The 21,378-nt window shown below is 42.4% G+C and overlaps 1 protein-coding gene across 1 annotated transcript in view; it reads left to right on the top strand.

Annotated features, from left to right (window-relative positions):
• Positions 1-599: 599 nt before the first annotated feature.
• The window catches only part of LOC143800810 (extracellular calcium-sensing receptor-like), a 102,381-nt gene continuing 81,602 nt past the window's right edge, over positions 600-21,378 (top strand). The window contains exon 1 of the mRNA XM_077281213.1: positions 600-736. Coding sequence (XP_077137328.1) covers positions 600-736 — 137 coding nt within the window. The remainder of the gene's footprint in view (positions 737-21,378) is intronic.

Below are 21,378 nucleotides of genomic sequence, written 5' to 3'. Positions count from 1 at the left end.
CCTGCATAGTGAGGTATTGATGAGGCCGGTGATCACATCTACTAATAAATAATAATAATCTTTATTTTTATATAGCGCTAACATATTCTGCAGCACTTTACAGGTTGCACACATTATCCTCACTGTCCCCAATGGGGATCACAATCTAGAATCCCTCTTGGTATGTCTTTGGAATGTGGGAGGAAACCGGTTAAAACCCATGCAAACACAGGGAGAACATACAAAGTCCTTGCAGATGTTGTCCTTGGTGGGATTTGAACCCAGGACTCCAGCGCTGCCAGGTTGCAGTGCTATCCACTGAGCCACCATGCTGCCCTTCGTCTACAGGATGGTCTGCCTTGATCAGAATTTCTACCATCTTGCAGATGCAGCCGAAGTTCAGTTGTTTATTATAACCATCCACCTCCTGTCAATCATTCTGTGAAAATAATGGCAGTATCTACACCATCACCTTCATGTAATTATTTGTTAGCACCATTTTTTGAGCACATATAATCTAAACATTTACTGCTATTGATTTTATGGGGGGGAGAAAGAGTAGAACATAAACAACCGTTATTTATGAACAAGCTTTCCCATAGTATAGCTATTGTCTCAAGATGCCATGGCCAAAATTAACTGTGGTATCTCAGTGGAAAACAACAGCAAATGACAGTGCAGGCACAGGTCCTGTAACTAAACCAATACTCAATATAAATCTACAGTCTGTGGCGGAAGATGATAAAACTCCCAGCAAGTCAGATGTCAGTGACTGATTTGGACGTGCAGTTCCTTAAGTTTAACCCTAGAATGCATATTGGGGGCCTTTTAGGCCCCCATGCTTACATTTTTGCTACTATCTGCAAAATTACTTTAGTTAGAATTTTGAAACTCCAGGTATTCCTCAAGTATATCGTTGTTGATAATATCCAGTTGTTCATATAATTTTTTTCATAGGCATTATGGTGTAACAATGCTTGTTTGGTGAAAACTACATCTGTACGAATTGGGAGCCTTTTAGGCCCCCGCTATTTTTATCATGTTCTCAGTAGTGTTTGTGTCTCAAGTTACTTTATTTGTACTCAGTAATGCTAGTGGAGGGGCCAGGGTGTGGATAATAACATGTGAGGATGTCATGTGATTTTTGGAGGGAGTGATAAGGCCATGATCACCTCGGGTCATTCGGAACACAGTAATGAGCTGTCTGGGGTCTGAAATAGTGGGATCTGGGATCTGGGGTCTGAAATAGTCAAAACTCTTGCTGTTCCAATATTCAATTCATGTAGAAACATTACCATGGACAATTATTTCACCAATGTTGAACTAGGCAATTTTCTGCTTGCAAAAGCTATTACACTTGTTGGTACTATAAAGCAAAACAGATGAGAAATTCCAGCAGCACTCAAACACAATCGTCAGCGAGCACTTTATGAGAGTGTCTTTGGATTCAATAACAAAGCGACTTTGGTATCTTACAAGGCGAAGAAGGAGAAATCTGTAATTTTACTCAGTACCATGCATCACGATTGCAGTGTTGACAGCAATGACAAAAAGTTGAAACCAGAAATCATCCTGCATTACAATAAAACAAAATTAGGTGGAGATTAAATGGATGAGATGGTGGGAGAATATTCGTGTAAGAGGCAAACAAAACGATGGCCTGTAGTATTATTTTCAAATATGCTTGATGTAGCAGCCCTAAATTCATTCATTATTTATACAGAAACTCATCCAGAATTTCATGCACAGAGGAAGGACAGGAGACGCATATTCTTGAAGGACCTTTGTCATGAACTTGTAATGCCTCACATGATAGAGCGAAGCGACTTGAAATGCTTGCCAAAGCAAACTAAAGAAGCAATGAAACGGTGTGGCGTACAGTTTCAGATTATTCCAGAGCCAGGAGAAAGAAAACGAAAGCATTGTTTCATGTGTCCAAGAAACATAGAGGGGAAAACTGAGCGATATTGTTCCACTTGTAAGGAAACTGTTTGCAAAGAACACTCTTCTGAAAAAATAACATGTCAGAATTGTTTGGAAGACTAATATAATAGAAAAGAAAGTTAGAATAAAAATGTAGCTGCAGCTAGTTTGCTATAGATTTCTATGCAATTTTGTGTGTTTTCATGTCTTTGTGTGAAATTTGGGAAAAAAAAGATTTTTTGGTGTTTTCTGTGAAAAAATTTAAATTTTGTCCACTATTCATATTTTATTGAGCAATTTTGAAATAAACTTGTGAAAGTTATTTAAGTGTGTTTTTCTACATTATGTGCATGGGGGCATAAAAGGCCCCCAATACGTTAATATGTATATTTTTAACGTCATGCGTTCTTAAGAGGAAGACTGTCTCGTGAATTGCAACCAATCATTGGTCACTGTGGGGGCAATTTTATCACCAATGTGGCCCCAGATTGACTGCTTCAGTCGTGAGATGTTCAACAATATAGAAAAACAAAATTCATCAATTCACCTCTTCTAGGTACAATAGTAGCTTGTTGGGTGCGATGAGCAGACACAGGTGTGCCTGGGTCCTAGGATGAGAATAAGCTAAAAGTGAATAATTTTAGCATCTACAACTTTTTTTTTTTTAAATACATTTACATGGGGAATCTAAAATTTCAAAGACAAAAAAAATTAAAAGAAACTCTTGGGCTGCCGCTTAAGACAATAATTTCGAAGAAGATGAGTCTTACAAACTAGTGACAGGTTAAAATGCCAACATCTACTTGTTTCTAGCATTAATTCAATAAGAGAAATTAATAATAATAATAATAATAATAATAATAATAATATAATAAATCTGTTCTGTAATTCAAACCTGCTGGAGCACAAGTCTCCATACATAATATTCAATATGTCTCGTGGGTAATAGAAGACCGGTTCAGTCTACTTTTCTGATGATGATTAACCTTTTCAATGCCACATGCTTTCAGGTGACATAGATCTCCTCCTTGTTTTTTTACAAAATAGTGAGATGCACAAAAAATAGAATATTTAGTCTGCTGGTAATTTAATTTAGCTTATGCCCCATTCTTAGGTTCAGATATTCTAATTTTCAATTTGATTTAGTACAATCGATGTAGTGTAAATGACATGACTGGCACTTCCTCAGATATACCACATGAGATGTGTTACAGTTGATAAATGATTATATTGAAAATGTTTTTATACACATGCATGAATTCCAGAGTGATGAACCTCATTTACAACAACCTTTAAAGGGCGGGTATTGAATTTTGTAGTTTCAGGTTTGGACATAAAATATTGGCCAAAGAGGAAGACTTTTGGCTACATATCTGACACCTGAATTCAATATTTTAGAAACTTTTTCATCCTGATATAATATCAGAAAATAGAAAGAACAACTGGGTCCGCGCTACAGTGCTAATAAACAACTAGAAATAAGCACCCGATGCTCCGCTTGGATAATGCACAATGCGACAGTTAAAAGGGATAAGTGCTGCGCTGTCCAGCACAACACAGGACCACCATATGCCTGATATCGCTGGTCAGGATTGAGACCTAGAGACAGGAATGAAGGTGTGCCTGAAAATAAGTGGATCGTGCACTAACCGTTATGTTGCAATGGCCCGGTATACGATGATGGATATAGGTCCAATTGGAGGATAATGTCCGTCGGGCAGGTGTATGGGCAAACAGGCGGGCAAGCAGAGAAATCTGAACGCCGAGCAGCGTGCCGTGCTGAAGCTGCGCAGAGCCAGGGACGACTCCGGCCGGTAGCGTCCCTGGATACGAGCGGGAACCAACAGAGGGAGGAGCTCGCTGGCACAGGGCTCAGCGCGTGACGTCACTGAGCTCAAGGAAAGTACGGGGTGCCACAGGAATCAAACCGACGCGTTTCGAAGGAGAGGCGTCCTTCTTCATCAGGGTTACCTGATTTGTGAATTATCACAAAAAAGGTCTATCTTCATCTCATCAGACCAGAGAATCTTATTTCTCATAGTCTGGAAGTCCTTCATGTGTTTTTTAGCCAACTCTATGCGGGCTTTCATATGTCTTGCACTGAGGAGAGGCTTCCATCGTCCACTCTGCCATAAAGGCCTGACTGGTGGAGGGCTGCAGTGATAGTTGACTTTGTGGAACTTTCTCCCATCTCCCTACTGCATCTCTGGAGCTCACCCACAGTGATCTTGGGGTTCGTCTTTACCTCTTTTTTTAGTCAAGATGGGGCGCAGAGTGCACATTAATGAGAAAAAAATGAACTTTTTTGAATTTTCCAAATGGCTGCAATGAAACAAAGAGTGAAAAATTTTAAAGGGTCTGAAAACTTTCCGTACCAATGTATTGTGGAGACATGGCAGCTTGCACCAGTTCTTACTAGCTTTGTTCTGTAAAAACATGCTGGGGTCTGTTTTTTTTATAGATGGAACAGATTATGCATTGCGACATCATATTCTGCAGCACTTTACATACATTATTATTGCTGTCCCTAATGGGGCTCAAAATATAAATTCCCTATCAGTATGCCTTGGAGTGTGTGAGGAAACCAGAAGGAACTCCAGGCAAACATGAAGAGAACAGGCAAACTCCTTGTAGATGCTGTCCTTGATGAGATTTGAACCCAGGACTCCAGCACTGCAAAGCAACAATGCTAACCACTTAGCGGACGGGACAGGACGACAATGTTTTGAACATTTGATTTTCAGGCTCCATATCACAGCATCCACTACAGCTTCCAACGTGTGACTATCATCATATTGTAGACAATCATCTTGGCGATCTTTTTCACCAAAATATTAATTTAGACCCATTTAATTATTTTTGCAAGAATAACAGGACAGAAAGGACCCCAAAAATTGTTGTGCCATTTCTCCTGAGCATGGTGCTACCCTGTATGTGCTCCTGGTACTGAATGCCGGTTATCAGCATTTAGAATCAGCTAACATGCAGCAGCGATCGCCGAGCAAAGCCTCTGTGCTCACAAAATCGCCATGACGAATATATACCTCCAATGTCGATAAGTACCATCCAGCCTGGACATATGGATACGTCTAAGGTTTTAAAGGGGTTAATATCCTTTAGTATAATTAGCTATAATATCCATATGTATGGTAATCATTTATCCTAGATGTACTACTTCTATCATTTTTTATCTTGTCTGAAACATTTCTTTTTTATGTATTTTTTCAGCTATGGTTAAGAAAGTTTACTGTTATTGTACATAATGCATGCAGTCTTTTTGCAGGTTTTAACCAATTTCTGCAACACAAGTTTTTGCTTTTAGAATTGTCCTATTAGCTTTCTACCAAATTTATAGGTTTACAAATTATAACCCAAGTAACATCCTAACAAAATAAAAAGAAGTCTGAAAAATGATGCTTATTTGACCCCTTCCTGACATACGACATACCGTTACATCATATGTCGGATCCCTGACTTTGATGCTGGCTCGTACACCAAAGCTCACATCCATACTGGCACATGTTTGCTGAATTATTCAACCATCATTTGCTTCCAACATCCACAAATAGAGCAGAGCTCTACCCATGGCTGTTAACCTGCTAAATGCCATTGTCAATCTCTGACAGCGACATTTACAGAGCACCGGCATGGGGTGTCATTCCCTGCACCCATAGTCATCAGTGAGTTGCTGAAGACATTATGGTATTCCAATTGTCAAGGATCCCTTCTCTGTGGTGTCACTTATTCGTCACGTACCCGCTCTCAGCATGTGATTTGGGGTTGTGCCTGCAAGGGTTAATCTATCTCCCCTCTCTCAGTCCAGCATTCAACCTCTGTCCTATGCTGTAATGGGAGCATAAATCACACACCGACCCAGGCCACACACCCGCTCATACACGCTGCTACCACTCACCGAATACACGGGCGATGAGTCCCAGAAATAATAATAATACTAATAAAAATATGTCCATCACTCATAAGGCTCACACACCTTAGGCTATGGATTCTTTTAGAACATTCAAGGTTCAACTTGTTATAGTTGTATACTTTAATAACAAAAGGTTCAATGCTTACAATAAGAAAAAGGTATAAAAATATGATCATAAAAAGACATACAACTTATGCAAAACAATATCAAAATAAACAGGAGAAACTTACAGAAATAGCTAACTGGTAGTTGCTTTCTGCTCCCTGAGGAGGGTGAATGGAGTTGGGGGAAAACATTAGCTTCTCAGGCTGCCCTCACATGTGTCCAAAGACACACTGATAGGGAATTTAGATTGTGAGCCCCATCGGGGACAGTGATGATAATGTGTGCAAACTGTAAAGCGCTGCAGAATATGTTAGCGCTATATACAAATAAAGATTATTATTATTATTCCTGTGAAAGCCAGCACGTAGCATAGAAAACCGGGGTTTCTGCTACATATATAGCATATAGCACTGCTATGTGAGATATAACTTATGGGTTTATCGCTGAATCAAGTCCCATTAACGGCTAACAAATACAGTAAAAAGAGAAAAAAATGGTTCTAAACATAGTATTGTTATATAGTTTGGTATGTCTAATTTTGTAAATGTCGGATTTTTTAAAATACAAAATAAATTAATCTGATTGGTAAAAGATGTAACAAAATAAAACTGGGAATGTCAGAATTACCGTATATACTCGAGTATAAGCCAACCCAAGTATAAGCTGAGATGCCTAATGTTGCCACAAAAAACTGGGAAAACTTAATGACTCGAGTATAAGCCTATTGTGGTAAATGCAGCAGCTACTGGTAAATTTCAAAACTAAAAATAGATACCAATAAAAGTAAAATTAATTGAGACATCAGTAGTTTGTGTTTTTGAATATCCATATTGAATCAGGAGCCCCATATAATGCTCCATACAGTTCATGATGGGCCCCATAAGATGCTCCATACAAAATATGCCCCATATAATGCGATATTCACCTGTCCCTGTTCCACCGCTGCACCGCTGTGTCTTTTGGCTCTCTGCAGTGACTGTTCAGGCAGAGGGCGCACACTAACCACGTCACCACACCCTCTGACCTGAACATCACAGCCAGAGGATGCAGAAGACGGAGCTCAGTGGTGAAATGGGGACAGGTGAATATTGCATGGCTCACCCTTGCCCGTCATACCATCCCGGCGCGGTCCCTGCTTCTCCGATGCGATGCTCTCTGATGCCAGCAGCCTGTTCCTGTGTTCTGTGGTCACATGGTACCACTCATTAAAGTAATGAATATGCGCTCCACCCCTATGGGAGTGGAGTCACGTCCATATTCATTACTGTAATGAGCAGTACCAGGTGACCGCTGAACACAGGAACAAGCTGCCGGCATCAGAGACAATCTGAAAAGTAGGGAGAGGGTGAGTATGATGTGATAGCCACCATTCCCCCTCCCCCGCCTACCCCCTGGGACAATGACTCGAGTATAAGCCAAGAGTGGCACTTTTAGCCTAAAAAAATGGACTTAAAATCTTGGCTTATACTCGAGTATATATGGTATGTTTCTTTTTCTCCCATAACCTTGCAATAAGAGGCAATCAAAACATTGTATCTACCCCAAAATGATATCACCAAAAATGTTACCTTACAGTTGAAACAAATTAGCAGTCACATAGTCCTATATTCCGAAAATGACTTGATTTTTTTTTTAAACGGTGATGCGAGCAAAATTAGCTGGTTTCTTTTACATATCTCCAATTTTTTTTCACAAACTAATTAAAAAAATAATAATACATGTTTGGTATCTGCTTTACCATACTGACCTGCAGAATCCTACTGCAAGGTCATTTTTACAGTAAATGAAATATGGTCAGCGGACTGCAAAGTATGTCCTAAAGGAAACGGTTAAAGGATCTGGATATGTTTAGCTTGCAAAAAAAGAAGGTGAAGAAGAGACTTAAGAGCTGTCCACAAATACCTGAAGGGCTGTCAAAGTGTAGCAGGATCATCCTTATTCTCATTTGCACAAGGAAACATAAGAAGCAATTGAATGGAATTTAAAGGGAGAAGATACAGATTAGGCTGGTTTCACACTTGCGTTTTTGTCTGCAGCGTTTTTTGCACAAAAAACGCATGCGTTTTTTTCCCCTATATTTAACATTGAAAACGCATGCGTTTTTTTGCACATGCGTTTGGTCGCGTTTTCAAACGCATGCGTTTTTTGTCTGCATGCGTTCATTTTCAAAAATGCTACCTGCAGTATTTTCTTGCGCGTTTTTTTGCCGCGAAAAAACGCATGCTTTTTTCGCGGCAAAAAAATGCATTGCTGTCTATGTAAACGCATGCGTTTTTAAGCACATGCATTTGTTTGCGCTAAAAACGCATGCGTTTTTATAGAAAAAAACCAGAAAACACACTGAAAAGCCACCCACCACCATCAAGGTGATAAAGGGATCCAAACCCTAACCCTAACTCTACCCCTAACCTCACCCCTAACCGTTTAATGAACATTTTCTGACAGTCATATTGCCACGTATTTAAGTGCCACGTATCACGTATTTCAGTGCCACGTATGCCACGTGCCACGTATTTAAGTGCCACGTGCCACATATTTAAGTGCCACGTGCCACGTATTAAAGTGCCACGTGCCACGTGCCACGTATTTAAGTGCCACGTGGCACATATTTAAGTGCCACGTGCCACGTATTTAAGTGCCACGTGCCACGTATTTCAGTGCCACGTATGCCACGTGCCACGTATTTAAGTGCCACGTGCCACATATTTAAGTGCCACGTATCACGTATTTCAGTGCCACGTATGCCACGTGCCACGTATTTAAGTGCCACGTGCCACATATTTAAGTGCCACGTGCCACGTATTAAAGTGCCACGTGCCACGTATTTAAGTGCCACGTGGCACATATTTAAGTGCCACATGCCACGTATTTAAGTGCCACGTGCCACGTATTTAAGTGCCACGTGGCACATATTTAAGTGCCACATGCCACGTATTTAAGTGCCACGTGCCACGTATTTGAGTGCCACGTATTTAAGTACCACGTTTTGCCAGATTGGCTCAAGTTTTTGAGATTTTTGGTATCTTATTTATAGCACTTGTTGGTAAATGCGACGCATCATCTCATTAATTTCTTTGGATTAGTACTTGAACTGAGCAGTTCTCAATATAGTTTTGTGTTAATTAGTGTTCTAAAAGTTTGTTCATAGCTTGATTTTTGCACTAACTTTATGTTGTTGTCTGTTTTCCAGTGAAAAGCATGAACTCATCAAGAAGAAGTTGTCTTAACGATCCAGACTCATTCTGTTACATTTGTGGTGAATACACACTGCCAAAACATAGAAGAAACATAACAGACTTCGTAAAAAAAGTGTATTTTGCCTATTTTGGGGTTATGCTTGGGGACCAAGACAAGTTTTGGGCACCACAGATAGTGTGCAAAGCATGTATCGAATTATTACGAAAATGGAGCAAAGGACAAAGAAAAAGCTTCAAATTTGGTGTTCCAATGGTGTGGAGAGAGCCAAAAAATCATCATGATGACTGTTATTTCTGTGCAGTGCAAGTGCAAGGATTCAATAAGCATAAGAAACGAAAATGGGAGTAACATGGAATCTGCAAGAAGGCCTGTCCCTCATTGTGAAGATGTGCCTGTACCTGTGTTTACCATAAATAACAGTCATCATGATGATTTTTTGGCTCTCTCCACACCATTGGAACACCAAATTTGAAGCTTTTTCTTTGTCCTTTGCTCCATTTTCGTAATAATTCGATACATGCTTTGCACACTATGTGTGGTGCCCAAAACTTGTCTTGGTCCCCAAGCATAACCCCAAAATAGGCAAAATACACTTTTTTTACGAAGTCTGTTATGTTTCTTCTATGTTTTGGCAGTGTGTATTCACCACAAATGTAACAGAATGAGTCTGGATCGTTAAGACAACTTCTTCTTGATGAGTTCATGCTTTTCACTGGAAAACAGACAACAACATAAAGTTAGTGCAAAAATCAAGCTATGAACAAACTTTTAGAACACTAATTAACACAAAACTATATTGAGAACTGCTCAGTTCAAGTACTAATCCAAAGAAATTAATGAGATGATGCGTCGCATTTACCAACAAGTGCTATAAATAAGATACCAAAAATCTCAAAAACTTGAGCCAATCTGGCAAAACTGATGACATATTCAGAATCAGCACCCCAAAACTACCCTAAATTCGATGAAATATCTTTGGCACCAAAAATGCTGTTGACCAGTGTTATTTATTAGAAAAAACTTTTTGACAGTGAGGGTGATCAATGAGTGGACCAGGCTGCCACAAGAGGGGGTGAGTTCTTCTTCAATGGAAGTCTTCAATTAGAGGCTGGACAAACACCTGGCTGAGATGGTTTAGTGAATCCTGCTTTCAGCAGGTGGGTTGGACATGATGACCCAGGAGGTCTCTTCCGACTCTAAGATTCCATGATTCTATGAAGTTCAAAATTTCCTCTAATTTTACCTAAGTGTGTTCTTCTTGGAAGTAATTGGATGGCACTTCTAGAAAAATAATATGGGTGACAAACGGTACTAGTTGAAGTTTTTCAAATATGAGTCCTCACCATGTAATATGTGAGGAGTTTGAGAACCCCTGTAACTCTGCACCACAATTTTTGTATAGTGTATGCAACTCTCACAATTCCATCGATTGTATTTTTTTGTACTTACTTCTAATGTCTTTGACTAAAGAATACTTGATAGTGATAAGAGAGTATACACGTTGCTTGGGTTTTCCCGAGCAACACTCTGGTGGTCTCCGAGTATTTGTGACTGCTCGGAGATTTAGTTTTTGTTGACGCAGCTGCATGATTTACAGCTGCTAGCCAGCATGAGTACATGTGGGGGTTGCCTGGTTGCTAGGGAATCCCCACATGTATTCAGCCTGTCTAGTAGCTGCAAATCATGCAGTTGCGGCAAGGAAAACTAAATCTCTGAGCACTCACAAATACTCGGAGACCACCTGAGCGTGCTCGGGAAAACCTGAGCAACGAGTACACTCGCTCATTACTAATACTTGATTTAGAAACTGAAATGTAGTGAAAAGCATTAAGATCAGGGATGATGCCTAAGTAGGGAGAGAGCCTGGAACATGCTATCTAAGTAGTCCAGTTATTACAAAATATAGCAATATACAATTTAGTAGGACCGATTTGGCCATTTTTGTTTGATGGTTTACAGTAGGAGAAGTGTATCTGTCAGATATGGCTGACCATTTGTTGAACAAGAGAAAAATAATCTATAATAATTTAAACAAAATTGTAGAACAAGTAAAAATATTGAATATTGAGTTCCATGACTGATTGTACTTTGCGCTGCCAAGTAAGCTGTGTATGGGGGTTTGCAGAGGGGGCACTTTTTCACATTGGGTCTGTCATCTAAATCCCTGCTGCGCTCCCACACAATGGTTTGATGACACCTCATGTGATATTGTATGGACATCGTGATTGAATGTGGACATCGATTGATATTTAGAATTGTTGATACCAAAAATATACCGGCAGATCTCTACAAAGTAACAAATCTTAGTGCTCTAAATCGTAACTCATATTTAATTTTATTCATTTCATTTACAATTCTAATGTTTCCATCACACCTGAGACAAATCTTATTTTATTTATACTTTTTTATTTCTTTCATATTTGCTGAATTCAAATTTATACATTGAGACTAAAATATGACTTGGAAGAAGATATAAATCCCTCATCCTGCCATTGTCAGTGCAGTCCTGATCTTTTCAGTGCAGGTTTACATCTGTCATGCTATTGGGATCCGAAGAGTCTTCACCAATCCTCTGATGTCCAGTTACATTGTATGGGATCTTCCACTGAAGCTCTGCTGGATATTACTCTTCTGCATGATGCTTTGCTCTGCTCAGACCTCGGCTCCTGGATGTCATCTAACTATGAAGGACTATACATTTGAATATAAATATTCTCAAGATGGAGACGTTATTATAGGAGGAATCTTCACTGTACATTCTTGGATAATACCGTGGCAGTATATGGAAGAAACTGTTTCTGAAATGGTCTGCGTTTTGTAAGTAAAAAAAAGAGAAAATATTAACACTTCATAGAACATGCTTACCTCTTTTTGTGAATTTTATGCAATTCTTTTTGTTCTCTGAGCAAAATATTTTAAAGATTAAAGTGATTCCTGCTTTGAACAACCATTACAAAATAAAATAAAAAGTGTACTTATTTGGTGTGTTTTCCAAGTTAAAGATGTAGCCATGTTTAAAAGAATGCAGAAAAAAGGATATCACAGTGAGGAAAGATATAATCTGACAATTGGGGTTGTCCAGGTTTCGGGTACAAGTCTGCAGTAACTCTACTGTAGTAAGTGAACGTACTGTCAGGATTCTCCGATGGTGGCGCCGGGAGCAGGCAGTCATGTGAGCACAAGTTTGCAATTTTCATACTCTCGGCCACATTCTTCCTCGAGACATCAGATCTTGCTCAATTTTCTTGTATTGAGGGAGGCCACGCACATGTAGTCTTCATTATTTGCATACTTGCGGTCATGTACCCACCTGCTCCTTTTTCCGACATCGGAGAATCCTGACATTGCGCACACTGCATGATGTTAGGATTCACAAGTCTGCAGTCACATAGAGTGTGACTGTGCCCAAAGACCGAACAACCCATTTAAGATCAATGGCAAGTGTATTAGTTGCTCGGGTCTTCCCGAGCACGCTCGGGTTGCTCGGAGATTTAGTTTTCATCTCGGCAGCTGAATGATTTACAGCTACTAGCCAGGCTGAGTACATGTGGGGGTTGCCTGGTTGCTAGGGAATCCCCACATGTAATCAAGCTGGCTAGTAGCTGTAAATCACTCAGCTGCCGAGAAGAAAACTAAATCTCCGAACAGTCATAAATACTCGGAGGTCACCCGAGCATGCTCATCACTATTAGCTATGCCATAAAAAATCAAAGAGTAGTATCAAATTCAAATCTGACTCAAAAAGAGCAAATGATGTGATTACTGAGCTGTCATTTTACATTGAGACATACATGTCTTTTTATTTGACAATAATAAATAGTTGTGTAATGCGTTATCAGATTTTATATGAAAACACAACATTTACGTTTTATCAACTTCTTACTCCCTCTTTTGTAGCAAAAACCACCGAGACCATATTTTGGCTCTAAGTCAATAGGGAAGTATTTATTCCAATTTTTCACTTTTTTGACCAATATGTTTTTATTAACAAACACATCATTCTGTACATTTTGCTTATTTATCGTTATGAAATTTATGGTGCTCTTACTCTTATAGATTTTTTTCCATTTATTTAGAAAAACTCACTCCTTGAAATCATACCAAAAATGATGTGCACATGCCAAGATATGGAGACTGCTTTGATTTCTCACAGTATTAGTCACAGAACTTAATTGTGACCACCTCAGTGGCATCACTGTGCCAGCAGGGAGAGTGACCCAGATGCCCAACAGAACACTTGCTTGCCGTCAGGGCCGGACTGGCCATCTGGCAATTCTGGCAAATGCCTGAAGGGCCTGTCCGGTTGTGGGCTGCCTTATCTGCTAGGTTGTTAACAGAATAGGTGTTCTCCAGATACTCATACTGTTAAGAGTTGTGATGGAGGACAAAGTTGCTAATTCCGACACTTACCCCACCAGGCTACAGGTATCATTAGAAATAGTGGTCTTGTAGAAAATCTTCCTTTCCTCCATCCAGGGTAATATTAGTGATATATCCCATCCCGTACCTGCTTGCCGTCATTACATCTTGGATTGGCTTTTCAAACTAAAATCATATGCAAAGTTGCAAGTTTTAAATCATAAAATTTGATTCACAGATAATTTATTTTCTGCTAATTGAATTTCCCTCATTATCTGATATACGAGACCCCAAAGCATAGTAATGGTAAGATGTGAAATAAAACAAGCCATGTTCACCTCCCTGCTCTCCTTTCCATTAACCCATACTGTTTGCAGTCCCCTCTACTGTCCTCAGCAGTTTTTATTACTGCTGCCTCATTCTGAAGCCTGAGATATCTTTATGCTAGACCATCAAGAGTTTACGACCTGATGCTTGCACACAGATGTCCATGGCTTGGTCATGGCCAGAACACCCGGCACAGCATGAAGCACAAGTAGCATTACACAGAAAGAAGAGAAGTTCATTTCTTGGCATAGTGGCGGTAGGAAAAGGTGATTCAGACCATGCAAAAAATGACCAGTGAAGGTGGACAGAGTTGTAAGCTATGAGGTCAGTAACATTATTTTTTTCTAACCTTCAGCCAGTTACAAAAACCTCAATGGTTGAAAAAAACTCTATGGTTCAGAAAATTGCAGTCAACTTATCACTATTTTTCTAAATTCTGTAGGAGCAAATTTAAAAAAAATTGTTCTCTGGAGAAAATGGAATTTACAAAAAGCAAGTAGAATTCAATTTCACTCAAATAAATTTGCTTAAATTCAGTGATAATTAAATTATCTGATTTAACCCCTTACTGACCTCCGCTGTACTATTATGGCGGAGGTCGAATCCCCTGTTTTGATGCGGGCTTTGGCGCTGAGCCCACTTCAAAGCCAGGACATGTCAGCTGTTTTGTGCAGCTGACATGTGTGTGCAACAGCGGCGAGAGGAATCGCTATCCACCTTCCGCTATTAACTAGTTAAATGTCACTGTCAAATGCTGACAGCGGCATTTAGTCGGCGATTCCAGCCTCGTGGCCGGAAATGAGTGCATTGCCGACCCCGTCACATGATTGGGGGTCAGCGATGCATCAGCATAGTAACCAGAGGTCTCCTTGAGACCTCTATGGTTGCTGATGCAGGATTGCTGTGAGCGCCATCCTGTGGTAGGCACTCATAGCAAGCCTGCAATTCAGCTACATAGGAGCGATCTGATGATCGCTGCTATGTAGCAGAGCCGATGAGGCTATGCCAGCTTCTAGCCTCCCTTGGAGGCTATTGAAGCATGGTAAAAGTAAAAAAATATGAAAAAAATTAAAAAAAATATAAAAGTTTAAATCACTCCCCTTTTGCCCCATTCAAAATAAAACAATTAAAAAAATCAAACCTATACATATTTGGTATCACCGCGTTCAGAATCGCCCGATCTATCAATAAAAAAAGGAATAACCTGATTGCTAAACAGCCTAGTGAGAAAAAAATTTGAAATGTCAGAATTACGTTTTTTTGGACGTCGTGACATTGCATTAAAAAGTAATAATGGGCGATCAAATGAACGTATCTGTAGCAAAATGGTATCACTAAAAATGCCAGCTCGGCATGCAAAAAATAAGCCCTCACCTGACCCCAGGTCACGATAATGGAGACGCTACGGGTATCGGAAAATTGCGCAATTTTTTTAGCAAAGTTTGGATTTTTTTTTACCACTTAGATAAAACGTAACCTAGACATGTTTGGTGTCTATGAACTCGTAATGACCTGGAGAATCAAAATGGTAGTTTTAGCATTTTGTGAACCTAGCAAAAAAGCCAAACAAAAAACAAGAGTGGGATTGCACTTTTTTTGCAATTTCAGCACACTTGGAATTTTTTTCTCGTTTTCTAGTACAAGACATGCTAAAACAAATGATGTTGTTGAAAATTGCAACTTTTCCCGCAAAAAACAAGCCCTCACATGGCCATATTGACGGAAAAATAAAAAAGTTATGGCTCTGGGAAGGAGGGGAGCGAAAAACGAGAACGCAAAAAACGGAAAAGGGCAAGGTCGTGAATGGGTTAAAATCTGAAAAATGCATAAAAATGGAATATAAAAAAAAGGTTCCAGAAAACAGTAGGGCATATTTATAAAGCTCAGTTGTAGTTTAACCCCTTAAGGACCAAGACACTTAGTAGGTTAATGATCAGGCAGAGGCGTAGCTAAGGGTTCAGCTCAGGGGGGCGAACCATCTGAGTGGGCCCCTAACCCTTGATTACAACTATAGTGGTACACTTTAATCATGGGTATAGGGGGAACCTCAGCAGATGATCCTGCTGTAATCGAAAATGTATAATGGCCCCCGCATTAGCCTCCCTTGGATTCTGGTCTCTGTCCCTTTCAGTGGGCTGCAAATTGCAGAAAATAAAAACAACCAGTAAATGCGTATAGAGTCCATCATATGGGAATAGGTCCCTGAATTAATCCAGGTAACCCTAAAAGGAATACTATTGTCTGGACAAGACCCTAAAGAGGTAAATGGAAAGAAAGAGGAAAGCAGAAGAAAGGGGGGGAGGTAAAATATCACACAATGAAACAAGAAAGTGCGTCCCCTGTATGTCATCTCTTCTTTTTTTCCCTTCTCCACATTTGCGGGCCATGTTATTCAGACTGAGTATACATATGCATCTATATGTGATTGTGATTATCTATACTCACCTACTGGCTGTTCCCATTTTTATTCTATTTGGCTTTTCATCATATATATTTATACTCAACTTTATGGGGATTTTTATTGTTTATATAAATTGCATTTTCATGTTTGTTACCTTCTATTTACTGATATGAGATAACACACTGGACTGATAGGACCCTGACCCCAGCTACAGGACCACATTACAAGAGATAGAGAGAGAGACAGAGAGAGACTGAGACAGAGAGAGCGAGACCGAGAGACAAAGAGACTGACAGAGACAGAGAGAGACTGACAGAGAGAGAGACAGAGAGACTAACAGAGACAGACTGAGAGACAGCGAGAGACTGAGAGCGAGACAGAGAGAGAGACAGAGAGAGACTGACAGAGAGAGACTGACACAGAGACTGAGATCGAGACTGAGAGAGCAAGACAGAGAGAGAGCGAGACTGAGACAAACTGAGAGTGAGACAGAGACTGAGACTCAGAGAGAGACTGAGACAGAGAGAAAGACACAGAGTGAAATAGAGAGAGCGAGACCTTGACTGAGAGAGACAGACAAAGAGACAGACTGAAGAGAGACTGACAGAGATAGAGACTGACAGAGAGACAGAGATTGAGACTGAGAGAGACATACAGAGACTGACAGACTGAGAGCAAGACAGAGAGAGAGCGAGACAGAGAGCGAGAGACTAAGAGAGACAAACAGAGTGAGACAAAGACTGAGCCAGAGAGAGACTGCCAGAGAGTGACAGAGAGAGACTGACAGAGACAGAGACTGAGAGAGAGACAAACAGAGAGCGCTAGACAAAGACTGACACAAAGAGACAGCGACTGACAGAGACTGAGAGAGTGGCAGAGAGTGACTGACCCTGAGAGAGACAGAGACTGAGAGAGAGACAGAGAGAGCAAGAGAGAGAGAATGAGAGAGCGAGACAGAGAGTGAGTGAGACAGAGAGTGAGCGAGACAGAGAGTGAGCGACAGAGAGAGCGACAGAGAGAGCGACTGAGAGAGAGCGAAACTGAGAGCGAGAAAGAGAGCGAGCGAGACAGATTGACAGAGTGAGACAGAGAAAGTGAGACAGAGACAGAGTGAACGAGACAGAGCGAGACAGAGAGCGAGACTGAGAGTGAGAGAGACAGAGTGAGCGAGACACAGAGACAGACAGAGAGCGAGACAGAGACTGAGCGAGACAGAAAGCGAATGAGACAGAGAGAGCGAGACAGAGAGCGACAGAGAGCGAGACAGAGCATGAGCAAGAGAGAGAGCGAGATTGAGAGAGCGAGACTGAGAGCGAGCGGGACAGAGAGCGAGATTGAGAGAACGAGACTGAGAGCGAGCAAGACAGAGAGCAAGCGAGACAGAGAGCAAGCGAGACAGAGAGAGTGAGACAGAGCGAGGCAGAGCGTGAGTGAGACAGAGCGTGAGCGAGACAGAGAGCGAGATTGAGAGAGCGAGACTGAGAGCGAGCGAGACAGAGAGAGTGAGACAGAGAGCGAGATTGAGAGCGAGCGAGACAGAGAGAGCGAGATTGAGAGAGCGAGACACAGAGCGAGACTGACAGAGACACAGAGAGCGAGGGAGACTGAGAGAGACTGACAGAGACAGAGCAAAATGGATGTGCAGCGCCCCAGAGTCCTGGTCGTTGCAGTACTGTGGCTCCGCCACTAAGGGGAGCCACGGTGCGTTCGATGGCACTGAAGGAGTTCCTCCAATCAGGTATCACAGACACCAATATGTTTCACAGCTGGGCCTCCGGGGGGAGCTAAGGGTGCTATTCATTAGGCCACTCCCCACCATAGTGGGTAAACTGGGGGTCAGGCAGGAAGTTAGTAGAGAAAGCTGACTGGATCGAACGAAGCAACACCTAGTGAGAGAGGGTGTTGTGGAGGAAGAGACAGTAGGGTCTCTGCCAGGGGTGGGATCCTGGCAGAGGCTTGGCATTGAAAGAACGTAACGGGACCGTGCCTGCTCAGAATAGCGGCGGTGCCCTAAGAAAGGATTAGAAGCGAGATAGATTGCGCTGAGTGAGAAACGAAATCAAGCAGAAGGAGAATACCAGCAGGGGTTTTGTTGAAAGAGGCAGCACCTTGCTGAGGCGCATTACCGGTGGCCGGAACGCCGAGGGAGTGGAATAATATACAGCTTTAAGCCATACTCCAAACAGCGGCAGGACAGTCAGTCTCAGGCGGGCTGTCTACCACATATCACCTATGAAGTCTTGGGGGGCAATTGCGGGAGAGGGGCGTCTCTAGGGTCCCGGAAGAACTCCAGGCCTACCTGACAAACGGGTGCCGTTCTTACTGTAACATCAGGAAGGGACAGAAGATTAGCAGAAGATCAGTTAATCGAGTTGTGAGGGAACTTAAGAAACAGACACAACAGTTGTGGGGTACTTTCCGTAAGCACAGCAGGGAAGGACTACAACACAAAGCGCTAAGAAGGAAGGCACTGATTTCCACCTGTGAGGAGAACTCTGGAGGTGCCATTGAACCGGCCGGACTTGCGCAGCCTGGTGGACCGGATTCTGGACTGAGGACCGAGAGATCTCCAGTAAAGAGGTAAAGAGACTGCAACCTGGTGTCCTCGTTATTTACCGCGACCTGCACCCCACAACTGCACCGCTACACCACCGTTAACAGCACCTATTTGCAACGGACGTCCCCCACTGACAGACAGGGCCATGGACCGGGTCTAGCCACCGTGACAACCCCAGGACTGAGATCCCAGAGGCCCGGCTCCGGGTACCCCTCGGCCCTGCGGCGGTGTGGGGGCGCTCCAAAACTTGGCGTCACGAACAGGATCTACTTAAGCCTGAAGAATCAGGTCATGTGTGCCTTGGAACTGTGATTTATAGTGCTTGGACTGTACTTTATTAGAAGCGCCGTGTATTGCCGCTTGTCGCCAGAAGTTCCCGCCAAAACCGCCGCCATTACAGCGCTAAGGAGAGCGCAGGAGAAGAAGAAGGGCGTGGAAGTGGGCGTGAACAAGCTGAAGAGCGCGAAAGACAATGGCCGCCCAGTCTAAATATCTCGGCCCCTTGAGGACGTGTCCGTCAGCAGCCGAGATCCGCCTCCTGATCCTTAATGGTGGGCAGAGACAACGAAAACGAAACCGCCCACGAAGAAGAGAGCGGGAAAAGGACCAGGAAGAAGGAGCGAGCGACATGGAGGACGCCATGGCGAGCCGCCCGGAGCCGGAGCGTGGGGTCGGAGCAGAGGACTCCCCCAGCCACCCGGAGGGGCACCGCAACCAGGCCTCCACCGCTGATGCTGAATTCCTGCAGGCCGGAGTGGATGAGCTCAGCGACCGACCCCGGCGGACGCAGCTGAGCACTGAGGCCGGGTGGAAGAAGGCCATCATCAGGAGCCTCACCGGACATCTGTCGGCAGCCTCATCTGGTCCGGAGCAGGGAAGAAGTCCCAGCGCTCCGAAGCTGGAAAGCAAGGCCCTGCCGGAAAGGGGTATGCTGCAAGCAGAGATGACAATGTCGCAGCACAAGGCCCTGCAACCAGCGTTCCAGACCCCAGCGGAGGCAGAGCAGACCGGCACCGGAGGGACCGCATCTGAAGCAGGTATGAAAGATGACCCTGCCCTGACGACCGACACCCCTCCAGTGACTGCTAGTGCCACAGCTGCTGACTCCGTTCCAGTGACTGATCCTGCAGCAGCCACTACCTCTGCTGCAGCAAATGCCCATACTCAAGCTGCGCAGACCTCCATCGCTGCGCATGATTTAACCATACATGAAGGACGGATTAACGGCGTTTGTCCAGCACTGGGTGTAACCCTGGACCTCACTTTGCCCAGGCCAAGAAGGGTTAAGTGCCAGGTGCAGCCCTGGAAGCCGTCCAACTAAACCTCGGAAACCTGAAACTGTAAATAGTTAACTGTTTATTTCCTTGCTGTTTTGCTGCTAAAACCCGTCCTGGATTAACTCTTAAAGGGATCCCTTTGTTTACCCGGGATCCCTATTGCTTTTTATTTTTGCTTTCACTTTCATTTTTGCTTTTTTGTTCCACAATGTTAAAAAAACTGCGAAATCATGGACTGTGCATGATTTGAACTTTCTTGTAAATAGTTTGCACCTTCTTAAAGGTGCTTCCTACTGGTTTTGTTTAAAGACATTTTGCGAAGATACCATTCCGGAGCCTTTGCATGGACTGGTAGGCTGAGAAGAAGAGCTACCTCAGAAAGACTTGATCGCCTCTTAAAGGGGAGGTTAGAATTGAACTTGAAAGTGATACTGTTTTAGAACAGTAATGTCAAGATAATGCTTTGAAGGAAATGTAACTGTTTTTTCATGGAAAAGTTATGTGTGTTTAATTTGTTTAAAATGTGAAACCTAGATAATGTTCTTTGAAGAGAAAGATGTAGAAAGCCCGTAGGGATAGATGTAGAGTTCCGTTTAACTAAAAGTAAAGAAGTAATAACGAAGGTGAGGATAGAAGGTAAACCCTGCGTCCCCATAGAAAGTTAGTTCGTTACTAAGGACAGAAAGTAGACCCGTAGGGGTTAATGAGTGAGTCCTTATAGGAGCCAAGCAGAGTGGGCTCCATGCTCTCAAATTGAAAGGAATGTTATGTCTATACTATGTATAGTAGAGAAAGGCAGTAGGCCCTGGCTGAACGGGGCGGTCCTGTAAAAGAAAGGAGAGGCAGTAGGTCTGGTGCCATAGGGACAGGCGGTCCTGCAGGTTCAAAGTAGGAGAATGTGAAGTTATCTTGTCCTGTAATGTGATTATAGGAAGGCCTTTGATAAACTAAGAGTGTATGTTTCCTAAAGGCAATGTTAATTTATTGTTCCAGCATTTGCACTTAGTAGAATACCCGGTTGGGTAATGAGAGTTAATTGTAGCCTGTTGCTATGATATTTGATTATGTTTTGTAACGTTAAAGTGTCCTCACCTCCCATAAAGGGAAGCCTGTTCAAGTATGCTTATTGTTTTGCACTCAACAAATTTGTATGTCTTTTTGCTAACCTGTATTGTTGTTTTCTTCCCAGTTCCGGAGTACTGTGTTTAACCAGGGGGGAGTGCAGCGCCCCAGAGTCCTGGTCGTTGCAGTACTGTGGCTCCGCCACTAAGGGGAGCCACGGTGCGTTCGATGGCACTGAAGGAGTTCCTCCAATCAGGTATCA

This window comes from Ranitomeya variabilis, chromosome 1 (genome assembly GCF_051348905.1).
Source record: "Ranitomeya variabilis isolate aRanVar5 chromosome 1, aRanVar5.hap1, whole genome shotgun sequence".
In the NCBI taxonomy this organism is placed as follows: domain Eukaryota; kingdom Metazoa; phylum Chordata; class Amphibia; order Anura; family Dendrobatidae; genus Ranitomeya; species Ranitomeya variabilis.
Note: the sequence above shows the minus strand (reverse complement) of the source record. Positions and strands in the feature narration are given on the sequence as shown.